The sequence below is a fragment of the Pseudonaja textilis genome, chromosome 5 (assembly GCF_049901715.1).
Source record: "Pseudonaja textilis isolate UNSWEBS1 chromosome 5, rPseTex1.2, whole genome shotgun sequence".
NCBI classification, from domain to species: domain Eukaryota; kingdom Metazoa; phylum Chordata; class Lepidosauria; order Squamata; family Elapidae; genus Pseudonaja; species Pseudonaja textilis.
The window spans coordinates 75,320,715-75,342,497 of NC_141994.1; the positions used below are offsets into that span (position 1 = coordinate 75,320,715).

The following is a 21,783-nucleotide window of genomic DNA, read 5'->3' on the forward strand; positions in this document are numbered from 1 at the left end:
AACAACTCAGAATTTCCTCTGCGGTTCTCCAGAACTGGTCAGAACCTGATGAATACCCACCTCTGAGCCATTGTATCAAATACGCATTATGGCAAAATCTTATAGAACCTGGAATCACAGGGCTGGAATCGACCTTGGAGGACATCAAGTGATCTCCTTGTCAGAAAATTCCTCCTTACTTTTCTCTCTCTCTGATAATCCTCCACCCAGGAGTGGGATGCTACCAGTTCTGCCCGTTTCTAGAGAACCGATAGCTCTGAAGAGCAGCAGATACAGCACGGTTCTGTGTCTTCCTCTGTTTGGCCCACCTGCCCGCACAGGCTCTTACCTGGCCTTTATTTCCTGCTTTTTCAACCTCAGATGCTTTGCGTGGCACAGCTGAGATTGAAAAAGCAGTGGCAGCTGACTTTTCAAACACTGTGCACCCATGCGCACTGCTTCTCAGCTGTCCGGGCGGCACAGCTTAAGGTTTTTACACACGCGCGCAGCAAAATGTAGTTACCGAACTGGTAGTAATGCCGGTTGAATCCCACCCTGCCTCCACCCATTATTTCTTGTCTGGCCTCAGGTGCTTTGGAGAGTAAGTCAACTGCCTCTTCTCCTTGACAGCCCCTGAGGCACTAATACCACTCTGTAGAGCCTTAGTAAGGCTACACCTACAATATTGGATCCAGTTTTGTAAAAAAGATATTGAGATTCTAGAAAGAGTGCAGAGAAGAGCAAGAAAGGAGATTAGGGCAGGGTGGGATCCGACAGGGTTAACTTCGGTTCAGTGATATATGAGGTTCAGTGATTTACGATGTGCTTCCCTGTGGCCCTGTAAATCATCATCAGCCTGGTGCCTGGACAGCTGAGCAGCGCTGCGTGCAGAGAAGCAGCCTTTCAAAAAGCCCCCTTTTCCTGCTTTTTTAAACCGCAGCTGTGCCTCCATGGCAGCTGAAGTTGAAAAAACAGGAAATAAAGGTCAGGTAAGAGCCCAGGTGGGCAGGTGGGCAAAAATCAGCAGACATAGAACCGGTTCTATGTCTGCTGCTCTTCAGAGCTACCAGTTCTACAAAGGTGGACAGAACCTGGAGAAACCCACCCCTGGATTAACGAACTGGGGGCTCAAATATACGATGAACGGTTGCAGGAACTGGGCCTGGCTAGTCTGGTGAAGAGAAGGACCAGGGGAGACAGGAGAGCAGCCTTCCAATATTTGAGGGGCTGCCACAGAGAGGAGGAGGAAGAGGTCAAGCTATTTTCCACAGCACCCAAAGGCCAGACAAGGAACAAAGGATGGGAACTGAAGAAGAGAGAGATTCAGGCTGGAAATAAGAAGAAAGAACAATCAACCCATTGAACAGAAGTTGCCTTCGGAAGTTGTGGGAGCTTCATCCCTGGAGGGTTTCAAGAAGAGAAGTGGACTGCCATCTGTCAGAAATGATGTAGGGTCTCTTCCTTGGGCAGGGGGTTGGACTAGATGACTTACAAGGTCCGCTCAACTCTCTAGACCTATCTCAGTCCATTTAATGTGTCATAGAAATCTAACTTCTGCAAACACCCTTCCCCGTGGCCTCCAGCCATCCTAACCACCAGAAAAGCACTTAAGGCCTGTTTTTTGGCCAAGTGGTGGGCTGGATGGGGGGTCAAGAGGATTTAAGGAGGGGCTGCAAGAGGAAGTTCACTTTGGTGCCCGGTTGTTAATGTTTCTTGTGTTCAAAGAGGTGTGTCTGACGTTGTCTTACTTTGGACCGAGAATTAATCACGAGGTGGGCAGCTCTATGACAGCTTTAAATAAAATAAATAAACTTAGAAGGCCAAGTCATTGCCACGAAATCAATTTTGGTGTTTTTATCTGTTGCTAAATCTTTAGCGCAAACAAGCTACTTCCTGGGGGGTGGGGAGTCCCTTGTGCAGCAAAGCCATTTCCCTTCTCCTTTGACCCCCTAAAAAGACCCACCCTGTTTCTTCTCTTGCCTATAAATGCCTTCACTCCCTTTGCTGGAGGAAGCCTGGAGTAGCCACTGAGCAGACTTGCTACACGTAGAGGCAAAGGACAGGTGAGTGAGGCTCTCCCACCTGTGCACACCGGAGAGGTGAGGCCCCTGCAGCAGATCCCTCCCTGCCTCTCTCTCTCTCTCTCTCCACCTGAAGGGACCTCTTGCAGGGGGCTTCAGGGGCTGTCCTGCTTGCAGCAGGAGGGTCTCCAGGAGGCAGGGAGTCAGGGGTCTCTGGGGCGGAGAAAGAGATGCCCAGGTGAGCCTTTCCAGGCAAGGCAGGATCGACCGTGAGCCCCCAAGGCTGCTGGATGACTGAGGAGGGAGAAACGGGGTCCAGTGTCCCCCCCAATTGGTTACAGGCTGCATCTCCCACCCACCTCACTCTCCTTTCCTCTTCCCCCCTCCATGATTCTCTCTGCAGGGAAGGAAGGAAGACCATGGGGCGATTCCTCTTGGCGACCCTCAGCTTGCTGGTCGGGGCTTTCTCCCTAAATGGTGAGTTTGAAGAGGGTCTCTAATGTGTCCAGAGAGCCCAGTTCTTCCCCTCTGACCCCCTTCCTGATTGACCCTCCTGGCATCCTCTCCCCGAAGTTGCTTTTATCCCTGTTTGGCATCTTGTGCAATTTAGACCCCACCTGCTCTCTCTCTCTCTCTGCTCCAAGACTTGGGACCAACCCAAGTGGATTGATTCACACCAGGCAGGCAGCTTCCAGGAAACTAACCAAGGCTAACCCTAACCAAGATTTGGACATTCTGCAAATGCAGCTGCAAGTCCGTTTCAATTTTTGTCGTCCTCAAAGATGTTTGCAACTCAGCAGGTTCAGAATGTTCTGTGGGCCCAGCTGTGTCTCCTCCTCCTCCTCCTCCTCCTCCTCCTCCTCCTCCTCCTCCTCCTCCCTCCTGGCCACCTTCTCACTGAGCTTCTTCTCTTCCCACACAGAAGCCAACAGCTGCTGTTGTCCCCAAGATTGGCTCCCTAAGAATGGGTTTTGCTACAAGGTCTTCAATGATCCCAAGAACTGGGACGATGCTGAGGTTAGAAGTGCTGTGTGTCTGTGAATCTCCTAGTTCAGGCAGAGGATAAGTCTAGGCAGAGCCTTGAAGACCTCACCCCACAAGTTCCTCTGGGTGGGCTGAAGTGCAGGGCCACCAGGCTGGGTGCATGAAAAAGTAGCAAGATCATTATTTGAGGACAGTCTGAAATGCAAGTGTTCTCTGGACTGTATACTGGTGTGAGCTTTCATGGCTGGTATCTGTTGGGCAGTGCTGAGCCTCCGGGTGGAGTGACCGTGATCTAGACAACGGATTTCCTGACGTTTCACTGACAGGTCTGGTGGCATCTTCAGGCCTCCTTGTCTCTGAAGTGATGGGAATCCGAGAGTTTATCTCCTGGACCTAGAATTGTTCAAGAGCTGCAGAATCTAGAAAGGGCACCTGAGGGGAGTCAACACAGTCAGGATGGTGTCTAGGACATGAAATCAGATTCCCTGGCTCTTTTCCCACTTTCACAAAGTGACACACGCAAGCACATTTGCTTGTCTCCTTAACAAGTGCCTTTCTCCCTTGTGGCTCCATCCCAGACGTTCTGCAGGAAATACAAGCCAGGCTGCCGCCTCGCCTCCATCCATGGCGGTGAAGAGTCAACTGACTTGGCCGAATGCGTGTCCGACTATCTCAGGAGTGGCTGTTATCTTGGCCCAGGGGAAGAAACATCTAGGCAGACCCTTGAACCGCCCCCAGGTCCCCTCTGGTTGGGCTGAAGTAGAGGTTACACCGTAGGCTGGGTGCATGGAGAGGTAGCCAAGATCATGATTTGAGGACAGCCTGAAATGCAAGTATTCTATGGACGGTGTCATGGTTTGGCCAGTATCTGCTGGGCGGTGTAAGGGCCTGGAGGCTAAAACATATGAAGAAGGGTTGCAGGAATTGGGTATGGCTAGTGTGGTGAATAGAAGGACCAGGGCAGACATGATAGCAACCTACCAATATCTAAAGGGCTGCCACAAAGAAGAGGGGTAGCAATAGCACTTAGACTTATATACCACTTCAAGGGGCTTTCCAGATCTCTCTAAGCAGTTTATAGAGTGGTTTCATGCCCCCAACCGTTTGGGTCCTCATTTTACTGGCCTCAGAAGGATGGAAGGCTGAGTCAACCTGGAGCCTGGTGAGATTCGAACCGCCAAATTGCAGTCAGCCGACAGTCAGCAGAAGGAGCCTGCAGGGTTGCGCTCTAAGCACTGCGCCACCATGGCTCAAATGTGTGTATCTGGGTGTCAAATTATTCTCCAAAGCACACAAAAGCACACCAAAAGCAATCGGACAAAGAGGGCCAAGCTAGAAATAAGGATAAATTTCCGGACACTGAGACCGATGGACCCATGGAATAGCTCCCCTCCAGGAGCTGTGGGTGCTCTATCACTGGGGGTTTCAAGAAGAGGTTGGGCAGCCACTGGTCTGGAATGGTGTGTAGGGCCTCTGCTTGAGCCGAGTAGAAAGCCAGGTGGGGGTGTCTGCAGGAAGAAGATTTTCTGGCTGGGGAATTCTGGGAGTTGAAGTCCTCCAGGCTTAAAGTTGCCAAGGTTGGAGAGCCCTGGACTAGAAGACCTCCAATAAGGTCCCATCCAACCCTCTTCATCTTTATTCAGCGTTGAGCGTTCGGGTTGAGTGACCGTCTTGCAGACAAGAGATTTCCAGATGTTTCATGGGTGACCACAGCTGGCATCTTCTGACTGCCTTGCCTCTGAAGCGATGGGGATGTCGGATTGTAATGGATGAGAAGGGAATTTAAGTAGGGAACTGATGAAGAGCTGCAGACCTGAGTGAGGAAATCTGTGGGGTTCAACGAAGTTGGGATTATGGGTAGGACCTTGCAATCTGATCCCTGCTCTTTTCTTTTACACACACACACACACACACACACACACACACACACACACACACACACGTGTTTCTTCTCTGCTGAACCCATGCCCTTTCTTGGGGTTGCTCTCTCTCCAAGATGTTCTGCAGGAAATTCAAGCTTTGTGGTTGCCACCTCGCCTCCATCCATAGTAATGCAGACTCAGCTGACTTGGCCGAATATGTTTCCGACTACCTGAAAAGTGATGGAAATGTCTGGATTGGACTGAGCGATCCCGGAAAGTAGGTCCTTCCTATTGGCAATATTTTGCAATTCATTTGTTATGCTCTGTGGCTGGAGAATCCTGGGAGTTGAAGTCCACAAGTCTTAGAGTGGCCAAGGTTGGAGACATCTGTTTTAAAGAAGCATTGAATGGCCTCTGATTCTTGTTGAAACTCTGATGGACTAGAAACTCAGGGACTGCAGGGCCCAGCCTGGGCGGGTCATGAAGCTTTAATGCTGTCTTAACATATTTTTTTTTTCTAACCACATATGCATTTTTCGCTCAAAGATTTTTGCTTTTGGGCATGTCCACCACAGGTGATAGTATGTGCCTGGTTTCTGATTAAATTTGCAACATTTGGTGGACATATTTTTCAGCATTTTTGCTAGTCTTGCTGGTGGTAGGTGCCACCTATAAAACATTAAGCACATATGGAATGTAAAGAGAAAGCAATAATTAAGAAAAAACATTCACCAAATTTAACCTTGGTTAGCTAGTTCCAGATCAACTGAGACCAATGAGAGAGAGACGGAGGGAGGCAGGCAGGGAGGAGAGAGAGAGAGAGAGAGTGTATAGGTATATAAATAGTTGATAAATGATAGATGGATAGGTGGATAAGATAGATAACAGAGATATATAAAGAGTTGATAGATGCTAGATGGATAGAGATAGTTAAATAGATAACAGAGATATAAATCGATGATACAGATAGATAGAAGATTAGATAGATAGATAGATCGAGATAGATAGATGAATGAGATAGATAGATAGATATGATATAGATAGATGAATCGATGATTTGATTGATTGATAGATAGATAGATGATAGATAGATAGAGAGATTTGCCCATTGCCAAGTTTTAATTTCTGCTCCTGGGCTATGCAAAGAGAGGTCGCCCTTCTCCATTGGCTAATATGGTTTCCCTGTCATTCCAGCAAACGCGCCTAGGTGTGGTCAGACAGATCCCCACCAACTACTACGCCTGGAATCGAGGAGAGAACCCAACAAACCAACGAAGGAGTACTGTGTCCATCTCTCAGCCCTTTCAGGTATGGCAAGGGGTGGGGATACAACTGAGGGTGGGCTTCCAACAACGAGGATCCATTTCATCCATCTTGGAATGCTCACTCCCTTGACAGCTAATGATCCTTAGTGGGTTCTAAGTTCTCACAGCTCGACACTCTACACAGCCAAGGGAACACAAAACGCCCATGGATAAACAACAAAAATGGGACTCACCATTTCTTCAAAAACCCAGATTTGATTATTACAGCACCATAATTAAACCAACCATCTCCTCTTAACCTACTTCTTGAAGGTCATTATTATTGCAACAGACAGGAACCTTCACTCCCTCTTACCATCCTCTTTTCCTGGGCAGGAAGCCTTCTTCTCAACTAAGAACTTTCTTCCTCCATTTGAAGAAGATCCTTGCTAAAGAAACCCTAGAACACCCCAGAGGCAAATCCTCTTTGCCTTAAAAACTGGGGAAAGCAAAGCATAAGAGTTCACTCCCAACACACGTTGTGGGACCTGTTGGTGTGTGGGGCAAACAAATGGGAAGATTGGTCCAAATTGCAAATAAAACCTTCTGTTTTTCTGTCCAGGATATCTCAAATGGAACGATGAACGTTGCGAATCCTTGTAGCTGGGTTGCTTCCATATTTGGGGAGAAGAGCCCCACTGCTGAGGGATTCTCTGCACTGGGCCTTCTCTCTCTCAGCTGGGTTCTTTCCTTGTAGTTATGACCCAACTAGGAAACACCATCAGGGTTAGAAGGAAGGGGAGTTTGCAGAGAGGAGGAGGAAGAGGACTGTGGGGTCCTGGGTGGTGTCTGAGCTTGGTTCTTTTCTTGCACACATTACATGGCCCAACTAGAGTGGTACGGTGGCTTAGAAGTGGAGCTCTCGCCTCATAACCAGGAGGCTGTGAGTTCAATCTTAGGTAGAGGCTGATATTTCTCTCTCTGGGAGCAATGAGAGTCTCCGCTGAAGAAAACTCTGCATTGGGGACAGGAAGGGCATCTGGCCAGTAAAACACTCAGCTGCATTCAGTTGCCCAGACTCCAACCCACAAGGGATTACAGGGAGGGAGGGATTCTACCGCTTCAGACCGGTTCTACAGAACTGGTTGTTATGATTCTGCGCAGTTCGGAGAACCGGCAAATCCTGCCCCTGGCTGGCCCTGCCTCTCTCCACCCATCCCCGCCCCCCACCCAGTCAGTCCTTATCGTACATGCGGGATATCGCTGGCTGCATTCTCCCTGACCAGTCACACCTTTTTTCCTCCCCATGATCAGCTGTTCCAATGATCAGCTGTGCTGGAACCTCCCCTCGGTGTCTTACTGCTTCACCCAGGAGGCAAAAAAAATGGAGTGCCGGGGGCGGGGCTGAAAAAAAGCCACACCCATCCAGTCACATGACCACACCCACCTAGCCACTCCCACCCAGCCACAGAACCTGTAGTAAAAATATTTGCATCCCACCCCTGATTACAGGGTCATTAAAAGACAAAAAATATTATGACCCAACTAGGTAACACCATCAGGGTCAGAAGGGAGTGGGATTTGGAGGGGGAAAAACAGAGTGAGGCTTGGACTTCCTTTCTTTCCTCGTTTCTTCCTACATCAACTCCAAACGTGGGACAATAAATCCTGTTTTTTGCAGACCGAAGGATCTTTTTTTCAATATTTAAAAGAATGAAGGGAACCAAATAATACTGAATTGGAAGGATTGTAAAGAGAAGAAGAGGAAATAATTTCTGTTTGTTTGGATTGCTTGATAACTTTGACATTTGGAAATTACTTTAAGATTGAAAGCATCTGGGTTGTTTTTAAAAATTTACAATGGCACCGTCTGTTGATGAACTAAAAATGGAATATGAAAAATTAAAAGAAAGACAGCAAAACGGTAAGGATTCTTTGGGAGCTGCCTTCCACTTTTTAGAAATGGCGGTTGCTACGTACCAGCAAATACTTGAGGAAGGAGAAGGAGAAGAACAAGAAGAAAAGGAAGAAGCCCTCTTTAATGGACTAAAAAGTTGGATTAAGAAAGAAAATGGGAAGAGAGGAAGGAAAAATGAGAATTGAAGATTTAATAAAACAACCAAGAAAAAGAAAAATAGGGTGAAAAGAAGGTACTATGTTAGAAAGCAATTGAAAAGAGAATTACAACAGAGAGGGGAAGTTAAAAGGGGAGGCTAGGAGAGGGGCGGGGGGCAAAAAGACCAGATGGAGAAGAAAGGGAGGAAAAAAGGAAAAAAAAGCCATGGGCTAGAACAAGATCTTAAAAAGCAATTTTATTTTAGGGATGAAGGATAATGGATAGTGTATAATTAAAGAAGATTCTGCAAGAGTGCATAAGATAGTATTGTAGTATTTGGCCCATGTATTTGGCCTTCAGCTACTGTTCCTAACGGAGGAGTTCCCTTAAGAAGGGCTGCAAATGCAAGCATGACTTTCTTGTCCAACAAGGAAAAATAAAGAAAAATATATATATTGGGGAAGATGACTCTCGTGCTTATGAGTGAGGCGTGAAATTGGCGTCAGAAGTGGGATATCCGTAAAAAACTGGGACATGCAAACAAGGTGCGGGGAGAGAGAAGAGGGAAGGAGGTGGAAATAAAGAGACACTCTGAGAGACAAGGAGTCACTCTGAAGCAACGTGGCTTGAATTTTCGAAGGCCCTCATTTAACAACCACAACTGGGGCTGGCAATTCAGTCATTTAGCCAAACAATTGCTAAGTAAATGGCAACTGTCATAAATGTGAGGATTGGCCCTAAAGATACCTTTCCACCACTGTCATAACTGTGAATGATCAGGGGTGGGATTCAATTTTTTAAACAACCAGTTCTGTGGGTGTGGCTAAGTTGGTGGCCGTGGCTTGTGGTCATATTATTGACTGGGCGTGGCAAACTCAATATCACTCACATCAAGGCACGCATCTCCTCCCCTGGCCTCTCATCACTGTGGGGATGCTGCAACAGTAGTAAGTGTGAAAAAGGGTCATAAGTCACTTTTTTCAGAGCCATTGTAACTTTAAACAGTCACTCCACACAAGCAAAGTACCAGCAAAGGAGGGGAAAAAACCTCCAGAGAAGCTCCTGAGGCAGCAAGTCTAGCCCTGCCAAGAATGTAATAAGAGTTAATGGAGAGGCAGTTTCTGTAAGCAACACCAGAATGTTTCCTTCCTGCCTTCCTTACAGGATTAGCCCTGTAATTTCTTCTAACAACCGGTTCTCCCAACTGTTTAGAATGTTAACAACTGGTTCTAGCCAATAGGTGCAAACCTGTAGAATCCCACCCCTGTGAATGATTGCTAAGGTGGGACACCTGTTAACCCTGTGATTGTTGGCCTTGTTTCCACAACATGGATAAGGCAATAGCTGGGTTGTACAACAAGTTGAATCACACAATATTCAATCCCCTTTAAATGAAGCAGTTGGATATCTCATTCGAGTTTTACTTCCTTTGACAAATTTCACTCACATTGAAGTGAAGGCGAGCCCATTATACCCATTCAGATTTATTTTCAAAGTACTAAATGGAAGAGAATTCAACCTAATTAATAAAATCTTTCATTTCTTTCAGACTTCTATCCTTATTTTTAAGGGAGAGTCATGCAGCAGGTGCTCTTCATTTAAAAAATGACACGAACTTTTGGGCCTTGTGAAGTTTGGAAAAACTCTGGGCCAGATTAAGGGAATTCATCCTGCTCAGGTGAGGCACCTCAGGGGAGTTACCTCCGCCTCTTGAAAGGTGAACAACTCTTCGTAGAACTTGTAGCAATACCACTGGCTTTGCTCTTTCATGGCAAAGCTGCCGGAAGGACAGACGGTCCAGGGCTTTGGATCTTCTGGAGAAACAGAATGAGAAACAAAGAGAATGAGAGCAAAAGTGAGGGACACGGCAATGGTGTCAGGGATCCGACGGACGCCTAATTAATTCATGAGCCTCGAGCCAAGTTTGAAAGAAACCCAATTATTTATTAGGAGCAACACGTTGGCACTTTCCCCAAGTGCAGTAGGCTCTGCCCCACGTCATTTACTGCCCCACCTGTGACCTTGTTTCCCCCCTCCTCCCAGGGTGTGTCATAAATCACTCTCTCCAACGAAGCACTTTCCCTGGACTGTAGAAAACACGCCTCTCGGACTGGCTCTGGTAACCTTGGACACCATCTGGGGAAGGGTATGCATGGAATGGGCTTCTGGTCATAGCAACCAAACTGCCGTATCAGATCTCTCCCCCTCCTTCTTAGGGCAACTGGAGAGCGAGCCAGGAATGCTGTACGAGTTGACAAATGGCTCTTAGCGTCAACCCTGAAGTTGGCCGAACTGTGGCCATTTTCCTTTTGTAGTTTTCTCTAGAAGTTTCTCTTCTCACGGCTTCAGGGCTGACACAGCCTGGAGCGAAGGAACCAGGGAGCGGGGAGGGAGCGGAGAGATAGTTGGGGTGCTGTAGCCACAATAAAATTCTTTCCCCTGGGAATCAAGGACGTTGGTGCAGGTGTTCGAAAGGTGCAGACCGAGGTCACCTAGCAACCGGACTGTATGCTGATTGGACCACGTGACTGGAGATTCTGGGGGCGGAGGAAGTGACAAAGCTTAACTTTTCATTGGGTGCAAAACTGGCGGGAACTTAGAGGCGGTTTTCCACCAGGAACGTGCCAATTCAATATATCCCAATAAAATGTTCTTTGAGGAAATTGTTCTCATTGAATGGGATGTATTGCGTGGATCCCTGGCATTTGGGTCCAATGGGCCATCAATTTTCTCAAGGGGACACATTAAGAAACTGGGACCATCGTGGAGAGCCGAACCAACAGGCTGTTCACAGCTTAAAGTCTTCAAGTCCCTCCAGAAATTAATGATTAATCATCACAGCTGCTGCTCGTACTTATTTATTCTGAGGAAGTTTTTACAATTTTAATTATTTTATAACCTTAGAATTGCACCCAGAGTCAACTGGTTGAGTTGGCTGCCTACAGAAATCGAACAAATAAATAGATTACACCGAGTGATCCTTTGATTGCTTTGCGTGTCATTAGCCTCTCTCTTAAAACATATTTTATTGGCTATTAAGAACAATTTGACTGTTGGACTTCTTCCAAAACAAAGAGTTCCAATAAAAGAGAATTTTAGCTCGGGGTTGAACTGTGGCACCCCTGAACTTGGTGCCTTTCTGGACCCAGCAAAGAAACATTGTCACTGCTAGGAGGGAGCGGGGCTTGTGGTGGTGGTGGGATTGTGGTGAGGAGGAGGGGGAGGAGGAGGAGGAGGAGGAGGAGGAGGAGGAGGAGGAGGTGGAGGACAACTACTGTGTGGTCCTGGGTGCTCTCTGAGCTTGGTGGATGGAGATTCAGAAAAACCCTCTGGAGCACAGAGGTCTTCCCTTGCGAAGACCCCAAACCCCACAACCCAATAAGGATGCAAGCTTGATTTCCTATGGTGTAGGGACAACCCTTCCCCATTTCATGAAATGCTCTTGGCAAAGAAATATTTACTTATTGACTTCATGTGCTGCCCATCTCACTGTCAGTCGGGCTTACAACAACATAAAAACGTAATCCAAAATGAAAGAAAGAAAGAAAGAAAGAAAGAAAGAAAGAAAGAAAGAAAGAAAGAAAGAAAGAAAGAAAGAAAGAAAGAAAGAAAGAAAGAAAGAAAGAAAGAAAGAAAGAAAGAAAGAAAGAAAGAAAGATTGTGTTCAGAGATTATTGTGTTCAAAGATGTGCATCTGACGTTGTCTTACTTTGGACCGAGAATTAATCACGAGGTGGGCAGCTCTATGACAGCTTTAAATAAAATAAATAAACTTAGAAGGCCAAGTCATTGCCACGAAATCAATTCTGGTGTTTTTATCTGTTGCTAAATCTTTAGCGCAAACAAGCTACTTCTGGCGATTGGGGGTGTGTGGAGTCCCTTGTGCAGCAAAGCCATTTCCCTTCTCCTTTGACCCCCCTAAAAAGACCCACCCTGTTTCTTCTCTTGCCTATAAATGCCTTCACTCCCTTTGCTGGAGGGAAGCCTGGAGTAGCCACTGAGCAGACCTGCTACACGTAGAGGCAAAGGACAGGTGAGTGCGGCTCTCCCACCTGTGCACACCCGACAGGTGAGGCCCTGCAGCAGATCCCTCCTGCGCCTCCCTCTCTCTCTCTCTCCACCTGAAGGGACCTCTTGCAGGGGGCTGCAGGGGCTGTCCTGCTTGCAGCAGGAGGGTCTCCAGGAGGCAGGGAGTCAGGGGTCTCTGGGGCGGAGAAAGAGATGCCCAGGTGAGCCTTTCCAGGCAAGGCAGGATCGACCGTGAGCCCCCAAGGCTGCTGGATGACTGAGGAGGGGAGAAACGGGGTCCAGTGTCCCCCCCAATTGGTTACAGGCTGCACCTCCCACCCACCTCACTCTCCTTTCCTCTTCCCCCTCCACGATTCTCTCTGCAGGGAAGGAAGGAAGACCATGGGGCGATTCCTCTTGGTGACCCTCAGCTTGCTGGTCAGGGCTTTCTCCCTAAATGGTGAGTTTGAAGAGGGTCTCTAATGTGTCCAGAGAGGCCAGTTCTTCCCCTCTGACCCCTTCCTGATTTGACCCTCCTGGCATCCTCTCCCCAAAGTTGCTTTTATCCCTGTTTGGCGTCTTGTGCAATTTAGACCCCACCTGCTCTCTCTCTCTGCTCCAAGACTTGGGACCAACCCAAGTGGATTGATTCACACCAGGCAGGCAGCTTCCAGGAAACTAACCAAGGCTAACCCTAACCAAGATTTGGACATTCTGCAAATGCAGCTGCAAGTCCGTTTCAATTTTTGTTGTCCTCAAAGATGTTTGCAACTCAGCAGGTTCAGAATGTTCTGTGGGCCCGGCTGTGTCTCCTCCTCCTCTTCCTCCTCCTCCTCTTCCTCCTCCTCTTCCTCCTGGCCACCTTCTCACTGAGCTCCTTCTCTTCCCACACAGAAGCCAACAGCTGCTGTTGTCCCCAAGATTGGCTCCCCAGGAATGGGTTTTGCTACAAGGTCTTCAATGATCACAAGAACTGGGACGATGCTGAGGTTAGAAGTGCTGTGTGTCTGTGAATCTCCTAGTTCAGGCAGAGGAGAAGTCTAGGCAGAGCCTTGAAGAACTCACCCCACAAGTTCCTCTGGGTGGGCTGAAGTGCAGGGTCACTAGGCTGGGTGCATGAAAAAGTAGCAAAGATCATTATTTGAGGACAGTCTGAAATGCAAGTGTTCTCTGGACTGTATACTGGTGTGGGCTTTCATGGCTGGTATCTGTTGGGCAGTGCTGAGCCTCCGGGTGGAGTGACCGTGATCTAGACAAGAGATTTCCTGATGTTTCACTGGCAGCCCTGGTGGCATCTTCAGGCCTCCTTGTCTCTGAAGTGATGGGAAGTGTGGAAAGTATGTCTTATTCCAAGTGTTACATTTAGGGGAAAGATCGAAAGCTGTCATGCTTCAACCAGGGATTACAGGAGAAATATTGTATTAGAAAGAAAAGATAAATCGATGGTTCAAAGAGAACGGACAAAGGATACAAGTATAATTATTTAAACTGAGATGAAATAAATATAATAGAATTAAGAGAGTGAACAGAGGAGAGAAAATATATAGAAAATGCAGAATGCCAAATAAGATATGAAATTGTATATTAAGTGAGCATGAATTTGATTTATGTCTGTACAAAGAGGTAACCCAGGGTAAACTGCTTTCCAAAAGAAGTTTTATGTATTTATGTGTTGTGTTTTGTTTGTCTATGTCTTGAATTAACCAAATTTTAGAAGAATGTAAGAAGAACCTTGGAAGAGAATAATGAAATTGTAAATAAGACAGATGGATATAAAGAATATATATAATCTACGGCAAAAGAAATATAATTGAATAGTAGAAGGAAAGGGAGAAATAAAGAGAAGTTGGGATAAGCTATGAAGTTGAATAGATAAGATAAATATATATATTAAATTGTGTTTGTATGGAAATGTGATAATTTGGAATTATTCTGTCTTTAAATAAGATGTTTTATTGGTTTCTTCAGAAAAGATGCCTTCTGTTATTACATTCTACGTTTAGTTTGTTTATGTATTGTTTCTTAAAAATTAATAAAATTTGTTTTAAAAAGAAAAAAAAGAAGAGGGATAGGAATAGCACTTAGACTTATATACCACTTCAAGGGGCTCTCCAGCTCTCTCTAAGCGGTTTACAGAGTCGGCTTCTTGCCCCCAACCGTTTGGGTCCTCATTTTACTGGCCTCAGAAGGATGGAAGGCTGAGTCAACCTGGAGCCTGGTGAGATTCGAACCGCCAAATTGCGGTCAGCCGGCAGTCAGCAGAAGGAGCCTGCGGGGTTGCACTCTAAGTACTGCACCACCAAGGCTCAAATGTGTGTGTCTGGGTGTCAAATTATTCTCCAAAGCACACACAAGCACACCAAAAGCAATCGATGGAAACAAACAAAGAGGACCAAGCTAGAAATAAGGAGAAATTTCCGGACACTGAGACCGATGGACCCGTGGAATAGCTCCCCTCCAGGAGCTGTGGGTGCTCTATCACTGGGGGGTTTCAAGAAGAGGTTGGGCAGCCACTGGTCTGGAAAGGTGTGCAGGGCCTCCTGCTTGAGCCGAGTAGAAAGCCAGGTGGGGGAAGAAGATTTTCTGGCTGGGGAACTCTGGGAGTTGAAGTCCGCCAGGCTTAAAGTTGCCAAGGTTGGAGAGCCCTGGACTAGAAGACCTCCAAAGGTCCCATCCAACCCTCTTCCTCTTTATTCAGCGTTGAGCGTTCGGGTTGAGTGACCGTCTTGTAGACAAGAGATTTCCAGGTGTTTCATGGGTGACCACAGCTGGCATCTTCCGACTGCTTTGCCTCTGAAGCGATGGGGATGTCGGATTGTAATGGATGAGAAGGGAATTTAAGCAGGGAACTGATGAAGGGCTGCAGACCTCAGCGAGGAAATCTGTGGGGTTCAACGAAGTTGGGATTATGGGTAGGACCTTGCCATCTGATCCCTGCTCTTTACTTTTACACACACACACACACACACACACACACACACACACACACACACACACGTGTTTCTTCTCTGCTGAACCCATGCCCTTTCTTGGGGTTGCTCTCTCTCCAAGATGTTCTGCAGGAAATTCAAGCCAGGTTGCCACCTCGCCTCCATCCATAGTAATGCAGACTCAGCTGACTTGGCCGAATACGTCTCCGACTACCTGAAAAGTGATGGATATGTCTGGATTGGACTGAAAGATCCCCGGAAAGTAGGTCCCTTCCTATTGGCAATATTTGCAATTCGTTTGTTATTGTTCCTAAAGGGGATTTTTTTGGAAGAATCTTCCAGTGGGAGGTAAGGATCTCTCTGCTAAAAACTTTTCCCTTGGACAAGAGCCATTGAGAGGCTCCAACCCTGTTCCTCCTGCCCCCTCACCAACCCTTCCTGCCCGGCTGAAGAACTGACTGCTGTCTTTAAAGTCCCAAAGGGGCGGATTTTATCCCAAAGTCATCTCAGAATTAGGGCGTCCTCATGCACTCGGGGCCTCCTTCAGCCTGACTTCCTCTTTTTAAAGCAGGGGTCCCCAAACCTGGCGACTTTAAGACTTCTGGACTTCAACTCCCAGAATTCTCCAGCCAGCTCTGCTGTGATATTCTCTAGCATGCTATGCTCTGCTGGCTGGAGAATCCTGGGAGTTGAAGTCCACAAGTCTTAGAGTGGCCAAGGTTGGAGACATCTGTTTTAAAGCATTGAATGGCCTCTGAGCCTTGTTGAAACTCTGATGGACTAGAAACTCAGGGACTGCAGGGCCCAGCCTGGGAGGGTCATGCAGCTTTAATGCTGTCTTAACATTTTTTTTTCTAACCACATATGCATTTTCGCTCAAAATATTTTTGCTTTTGGGCATGTCCACCACAGGTGATAGTATGTGCCTGGTTTCTGATTACATTTGCAACATTTGGTGGACATATTTTTAAGCATTTTTGCTAGTCTTGCTGGTGGTAGGTGCCACCTATAAAACGTTAAGCACATATGGAATGTAAAGAGAAAAGCAATAATTAAGAAAAAACATTCACCAAATTTAACCTTGGTTAGCTAGTTCCAGATCAACTGAGACCGATGAGAGAGGGACGGAGGGAGGCAGGCAGGGAGGGAGAGAGAGAAAGAGAGAGAGAGAATAGGTATATAAATAGTTGATAAATGATAGATGGATAGATGGATAAGATAGATAACAGAGATATAGAAAGAGTTGATAGATGCTAGATGGATAGAGATAGTTAAATATATAATAGAGATATAAATCGATGATATAGATTGATAGAAGATTAGATAGATAGATAGATAGATAGATAGATAGATAGATAGATAGATAGATAGATAGATAGTTTGATTGATTGATTGATTGATTGATTGATTCATTGATAGATATAGAGAGAGATTTGCCCATTGCCAAGTTTTAATTTCTGCTCCCGGGCTATGCAAAGAGCAGTCGCCCTTCTCCATTGGCTAATATGGTTTCCCTGTCATTCCAGCAACGCACCTGGGTGTGGTCAGACAGATCCCCCACCAACTACTATGCCTGGAATCAAGGAGAACCCAACAACTCAAAGAACACTGAGTACTGTGTCCAACTCTGGGCCCTTTCAGGTATGGCAAGATGGTGGGGATACAACTGAGGGTGGGCTTCCAACAATGAGGATCCATTTCATCCATCTTGGAATGCTCACCCCTTGACAGCTAATGATCCTTATTGGGTTCTAAGTTCTCACAGCTCGACACTCTACATAGCCAAGGGAACACAAAACGCCCATGGGATAAACAAAAATGGGACTCACCATTTCTTCCAAAACCCAGATTTGATTATTACAGCACCATAATTAAACCAACCATCTCCATCTTAACCTACTTCTTGAAGGCCATTATTGCAACAGACAGGAACCTTCAGTCCCTCTTACCGTCCTCTTTTCCTGGGCAGGAAGCCTTCTTCTCAACTAAGAACTTTCTTCCTTCATTCGAAGAAGATCCTTGCTAAAGGAAACCCCTGAACACCCCAGAGGCAAATCCTCTTTGCCTTAAAAACTGGGAAACAAAGCATAAGAGTTCACTCCCAACACACATTGTGGGGACCTGTTGGGTGTGTGGGGCAAACAAATGGGAAGGTTGGTCCAAATTGCAAATAAAACCTTCTGTTTTTCTGTCCAGGATATCTCAAATGGAACGATGAACGTTGCGAATCCTTGTATCCCTTCATCTGCCAGTGCAAATTCTAGTGCAAATCGCTCCTTTTCCTGCTCCAGAGTGAGCGAAGCACCTGGTGAAGTCTGGAGAAGCCAACATCTCTGCTCTGCACCCCTCCCCTTAAAGGATGCTTTATGTAGCTTGGATCAGGCCTTGCTCATCCTGATGGGCCAGAAGGTCAAATAAATTCTGCCTTAGCATGACTGGCCTTGTTTATTTTGGAGACCCAGGACATGGTTGAGATCCAAAGCTCAAGATCCCCGAGTCTTCTTCATGGTGAGGTTTGGATTTAAGTGCGGGAGGGCATCTCTGAGAATCTGTAGAGATTCTCAGTCATCCAGATCAGTAGTCACCAGCAATGGGCTGGGGACCACTGGCGGTTCGTGAGAAAATGTCGGTGGTCCACAGAGAAATGTCCCTCCAAAGCAATTAATCCAAGCTGCGCCGCCTACATGGCCCACGGGAACACAAGGCTTGTGTTGCTTGCATTGAGAACAACACAAGGTAGTGAGGGGAGGGGGGAAGGGGGAACTTGCCCCACTCTTCCCATGAGCCTCTCCTGGCCACCAGGCTGCCTCTTTCCACTTCTTTCTTCTTCTGCTTTTGGCTGCACGCAAGGAAAGCAGCCAAAGTCTTTCTTTCTCTTCCCCAAACTCCGCCAGAAATGAGTCTTTGCAAGGCCTCCTGCTCCAAGAGGCTGCACCAGCAAAGACTCATTTCTGGCAGAGTTTGGGGAAGAGAAAGAAAGACTTCTGCGGCTTCTGCTGCTTTCCTTGCATGAAGTCAGAAGTCTCTCCCTCTCTCCCCCTGAGAACGGAGCTGGAGACGGTATCCTGCATTCCCAAATAAAGAATGATTGATTGGTAGGAAACCGGGGTGGGGATTTTTACTGCAGACTGTTTTGGGGATTTTCCCAGGGTCTCTGGTCCGTGGGTGTTTAAATTATGACTTTGGGGGTCCCTGAGGTCCAAAAGGTTGGCGACCTCTGATCCAGATCATGGTTGTCCCAAAGGTGCTTTTTCAGGAGGAAACGGGACTATTGTTTTTTCTTTGAAGAAGTTTCGCTTCTTGTTGAGGTAATTCCCCGTTAGGAGAATGAGCGCATACAGGGAGACGTATTTGAGAGGAGTGTTTGAATAATACACATACGCAGCACACAGATACACTGTACAGTAAATGTAGGTTTTTACTCCCAGAAAGGTTTAAGCAAAGTCCAAACACAGTCCAAAGTCATTCACAAGTAAATCAGTCAGTTTTTCAATCCAGGGATAATCCAAATATCAAAGTCCAGTGTCAAAAAACAGTTCAGTATCAGACTTACATTAAATCCAGAAATAGCAGTCAATTAGAAGAAATGGAGCAACGGCAATACTTTCCAACAGAAGGAAACAGAGATACACTCACTCAGACACACTCTCTTCTGAGACTAAGACTAAGACAATCCAGGTTTCTGGCTCCATCTTATGGCCGTTTGAACAACCACACCCAATTGCAGTTTTTGCAATCTCTTAAAGACATAGTACTAAAATATTTATCCTGGTTTATGTAGTTCTAACCCAAATACTTGTTAGGTGACTTATATTCCTAACATTTCTCATCCAAGAAGCTTCTTCAGCTCTGACTGGATGGTGGGGAATGGAAGGATATATACTCCTTGCAGACAGCTGGTCATTTGCATCCTTTTAGAGGTTTGTTGAGGCCACTTGGAGGTTTATCTGTGTCCTCAGGGTCACACCTGAGTTGTCTTCTGGTTCCTGTAGTCTGCATTTTTTTTCTCTGGGAATCCATTCCTACTCCCATATCATTCAAAGGCATCCATCCCAAATTGTACAGCTAAAAGTCTGTAGAGATTCTCAATATCTCTTAAGAAGCACCATCCATTGATGCTCATTTTCATTGGAGGGTTGAGAATCTTTGGGCCTCAGCACCATTTTACTGCCGCCAAAGGTGACTGGCACGTGATCCCCACTCTTCTGGAAAAGGCATAGGGGTGGGGTGGTGGAATGGGTCCCTGAAGGCCTGGGCTGTGCTGATCTACTCTGTCAGGGGTTGCAATGATCTGAACCCCCTCTGGATGGCATCAAAGAGCCTGTGATGCCTCTAGCCCTCAGCGCCCTCTCTGGCAGTCCAAGTGGAAAACCCCTCAGCTGGGTTGCTTCCATATTTGGGGAGAAGAGCCCCACTGCTGAGGGATTCTCTTCACTGGGCCTTCTCTCTCTCAGCTGGGTTCTTTCCTTGTAGCTATGACCCAACTAGGAAACACCATCAGGGTTAGAAGGAAGGGGCGTTTGCAGAGAGGAGGAGGAAGAGGACTGTGGGGTCCTGGGTGGTCTCTGAGCTTGGTTCTTTTCTTGCACACATTACATGGCCCAACTAGAGTGGTACGGTGGCTTAGAAGTGAAGCTCTCGCCTCATAACCAGGAGGCTGTGAGTTCAATCTTAGGTAGAGGCAGATATTTCTCTCTCTGGGAGCAATGAGAGTCTCTCTGCTGAAGAAAACTCTGCATTGGGGACAGGAAGGGCATCTGGCCAGTAAAACACTCAGCTCCATTCAGTTGCCCAGACTCCAACCCACAAGGGATTACAGGGAGGGGAGGGGATTCTACTGCTTCAGACCGGTTCTACAGAACCGGTTGTTATGATTCTGCGCAGTTCGGAGAACCGGCAAATCCTGCCCCTGGCTGGCCCCGCCTCTCTCCACCCACCCCCGGCCCCACCCAGTCAGTCCTTATCATACATGCAGGATATCACTGGCTGCGTTCTCCCTGACCAGTCACACCTTTTTTCCTCCCCATGATCAGCTGTTCCGATCAAAGAATGCAATGCAGTTTGTTTGGCACGATTAGTTTTTTGACAAATCCATGTTAGCTTCTAGTAATAGCTTTGCTTGATTCTGGGTGTCCAAAGACGATTTTGATTATCTTTCCCAGGACCTGTCAAAATATTTCTAGATCTTCAGCCTATATTCTAAAGTGTTGATTATTCCCCCCTCCCCCAGTTTTGTGTCACCTGCAAATTTGATGAGTTCTCCTTCTATCCCCTCATCTAGATCATGATTAATGAGTTCTCCTTCTATCCCCTCATCTAGATCATGATTAGGGAGCTAAAAGCTAAGGCAAATGAAGAATAGTTGTAAGAATTGGTGTATGTTCAGTCTAATGAAAAGAAGGACTGAAAAGAAGGAAGATGTGATGGCAGGCTCCAATATTTGAGGGCTCCTCAAAAAATGAGAGAGGGGGCCAAACAATTTTCCAAAGCACCAAAAGTCAAGACAAGAAACAATGGATGAAATTAACGAAGGAGAAAAGCAACCTGTCTATACACGTAGAGGCAAAAGGACAGGTGAGTGCGGCTCTCCACCTGTGCACACCTTGACAGCAGTGGAGGCCTCTGCAGCAGATCTCTCCTGGCGACCTCCCCTCTCTCTCTCTCCACCTGAAGGACCTCTTGCAGGGGGCTGCAGGGGCTGTCCTGGTTGCAGCAGGAGGGTCTCCAGGAGGCAGAGTCAGGGGGTCTCTGGGGGCGGAGGAGAAAGAGATGCTCAGGTGAGCCTCTCCAGGAAGGCAGGATGCGACCGTGGAGCCCCAAGGCTGCTGGATGACTGAGGAGGGAGAAACGGGGTCCAGTGTGTCCCCCCAATTGGTTACAGGCTGCACCTCCCACCCACCTCATCCCTCTCCTTTCACTCTTCCTCCACGATTCTCTCTGCAGGGAAGGGAAGGAAGACCATGGGGCGATTCCTCTTGGCGACCCTCAGCTTGCTGGGGTGGGGCTTCCTAAATGGTGAGTTTGAAGAGGGTCTCTTAATGTGTCCAGAGAGGCCAGTTCTTCCCTGACTCCCCTTCCTGATTGACCCTCCGGGCATCCTCTCCCCAAAGTTGCTTTTATCCCTGTTTGGCGTCATGTACACTTAGGACCCACCTGCTCTCTCTCTCTCTGCTCCAAGACTTGGGACCAACCCAAGTGATTGATTCACACCAGGCAGGCAGCTTCCAGGAAACAACCAAGGCTAACCCTGAACCAAGATTTGGACATTCTGCGTAAATGCAGCTGCAAGTCCGTTTCAACTTATCGTCCTCAAAGATGTTTGCAACTCAGCAGGTTCAGAATGTTCTGTGGGCCCAGCTGTGTCTCCTCCCTCCTCCTCTTCCTCCTCCTGGCCACCTCTCTCACTGAGCTTCTTCTCTTCCCACACAGAGTCAACAATAGCTGCTGTTGTCCTCAAGATTGGCTCCCCATGAATGGGTTTTGCTACAAAGGTCTTCAATGATCACAAGAACTGAATGATTCTGAGGTTAGAAGTGCTGTGTGTCTGTGAATCTCTAGTTCAGGCAGAGGATAAAAGTCCCAGGGCAGAGCTCTTGAAGACCTCACCCCTACAAGTTCCTCTGGGTGGGCTTGAAGTAGCAGGGCCACCAGGCTGGGGAGGATGGAAGGCTGAGTCAACCTGGAGCCTGGTGTGTGTGA

The 21,783-nt window shown here is 47.1% G+C and overlaps 2 protein-coding genes and 1 pseudogene across 6 annotated transcripts in view; 2 read left to right on the plus strand and 1 right to left on the minus strand.

The window, feature by feature from the left end:
• Nucleotides 1-21,783, minus strand: part of LOC113452052 (C-type lectin lectoxin-Thr1-like) — a 156,930-nt gene that overhangs the window by 104,150 nt on the left and 30,997 nt on the right. The window lies entirely within an intron of this gene.
• The window catches only part of LOC148125722 (C-type lectin mannose-binding isoform), a 42,665-nt gene that overhangs the window by 12,011 nt on the left and 8,871 nt on the right, over nt 1-21,783 (plus strand). Inside the window, exons 1-6 of one of the 4 annotated variants that reach the window (XM_087935431.1) lie at nt 12,297-12,375; nt 12,541-12,614; nt 13,049-13,143; nt 15,206-15,346; nt 16,611-16,725; nt 17,281-17,519. In XM_087935431.1, the coding sequence (XP_087791557.1) occupies nt 12,368-12,375; nt 12,541-12,614; nt 13,049-13,143; nt 15,206-15,346; nt 16,611-16,725; nt 17,281-17,348 (501 nt within the window). In that variant the 5' untranslated portion in view covers nt 12,297-12,367 and the 3' untranslated portion in view covers nt 17,349-17,519. Of the gene's footprint in view, nt 1-12,143; nt 12,216-12,296; nt 12,376-12,540; nt 12,615-13,048; nt 13,144-15,205; nt 15,347-16,610; nt 16,726-17,280; nt 17,520-21,783 lie in introns of those variants that run through there. The other 3 variants (XM_087935432.1, XM_087935430.1, XM_087935433.1) reach the window with 3 other exon arrangements.
• On the plus strand, nt 2,094-6,753 carry LOC148125723 (C-type lectin mannose-binding isoform-like; annotated as a pseudogene). The gene is made up of 6 exons (XR_015743958.1): nt 2,094-2,238; nt 2,404-2,477; nt 2,923-3,017; nt 4,981-5,123; nt 6,041-6,154; nt 6,713-6,753. The product of XR_015743958.1 is annotated as a C-type lectin mannose-binding isoform-like (transcript).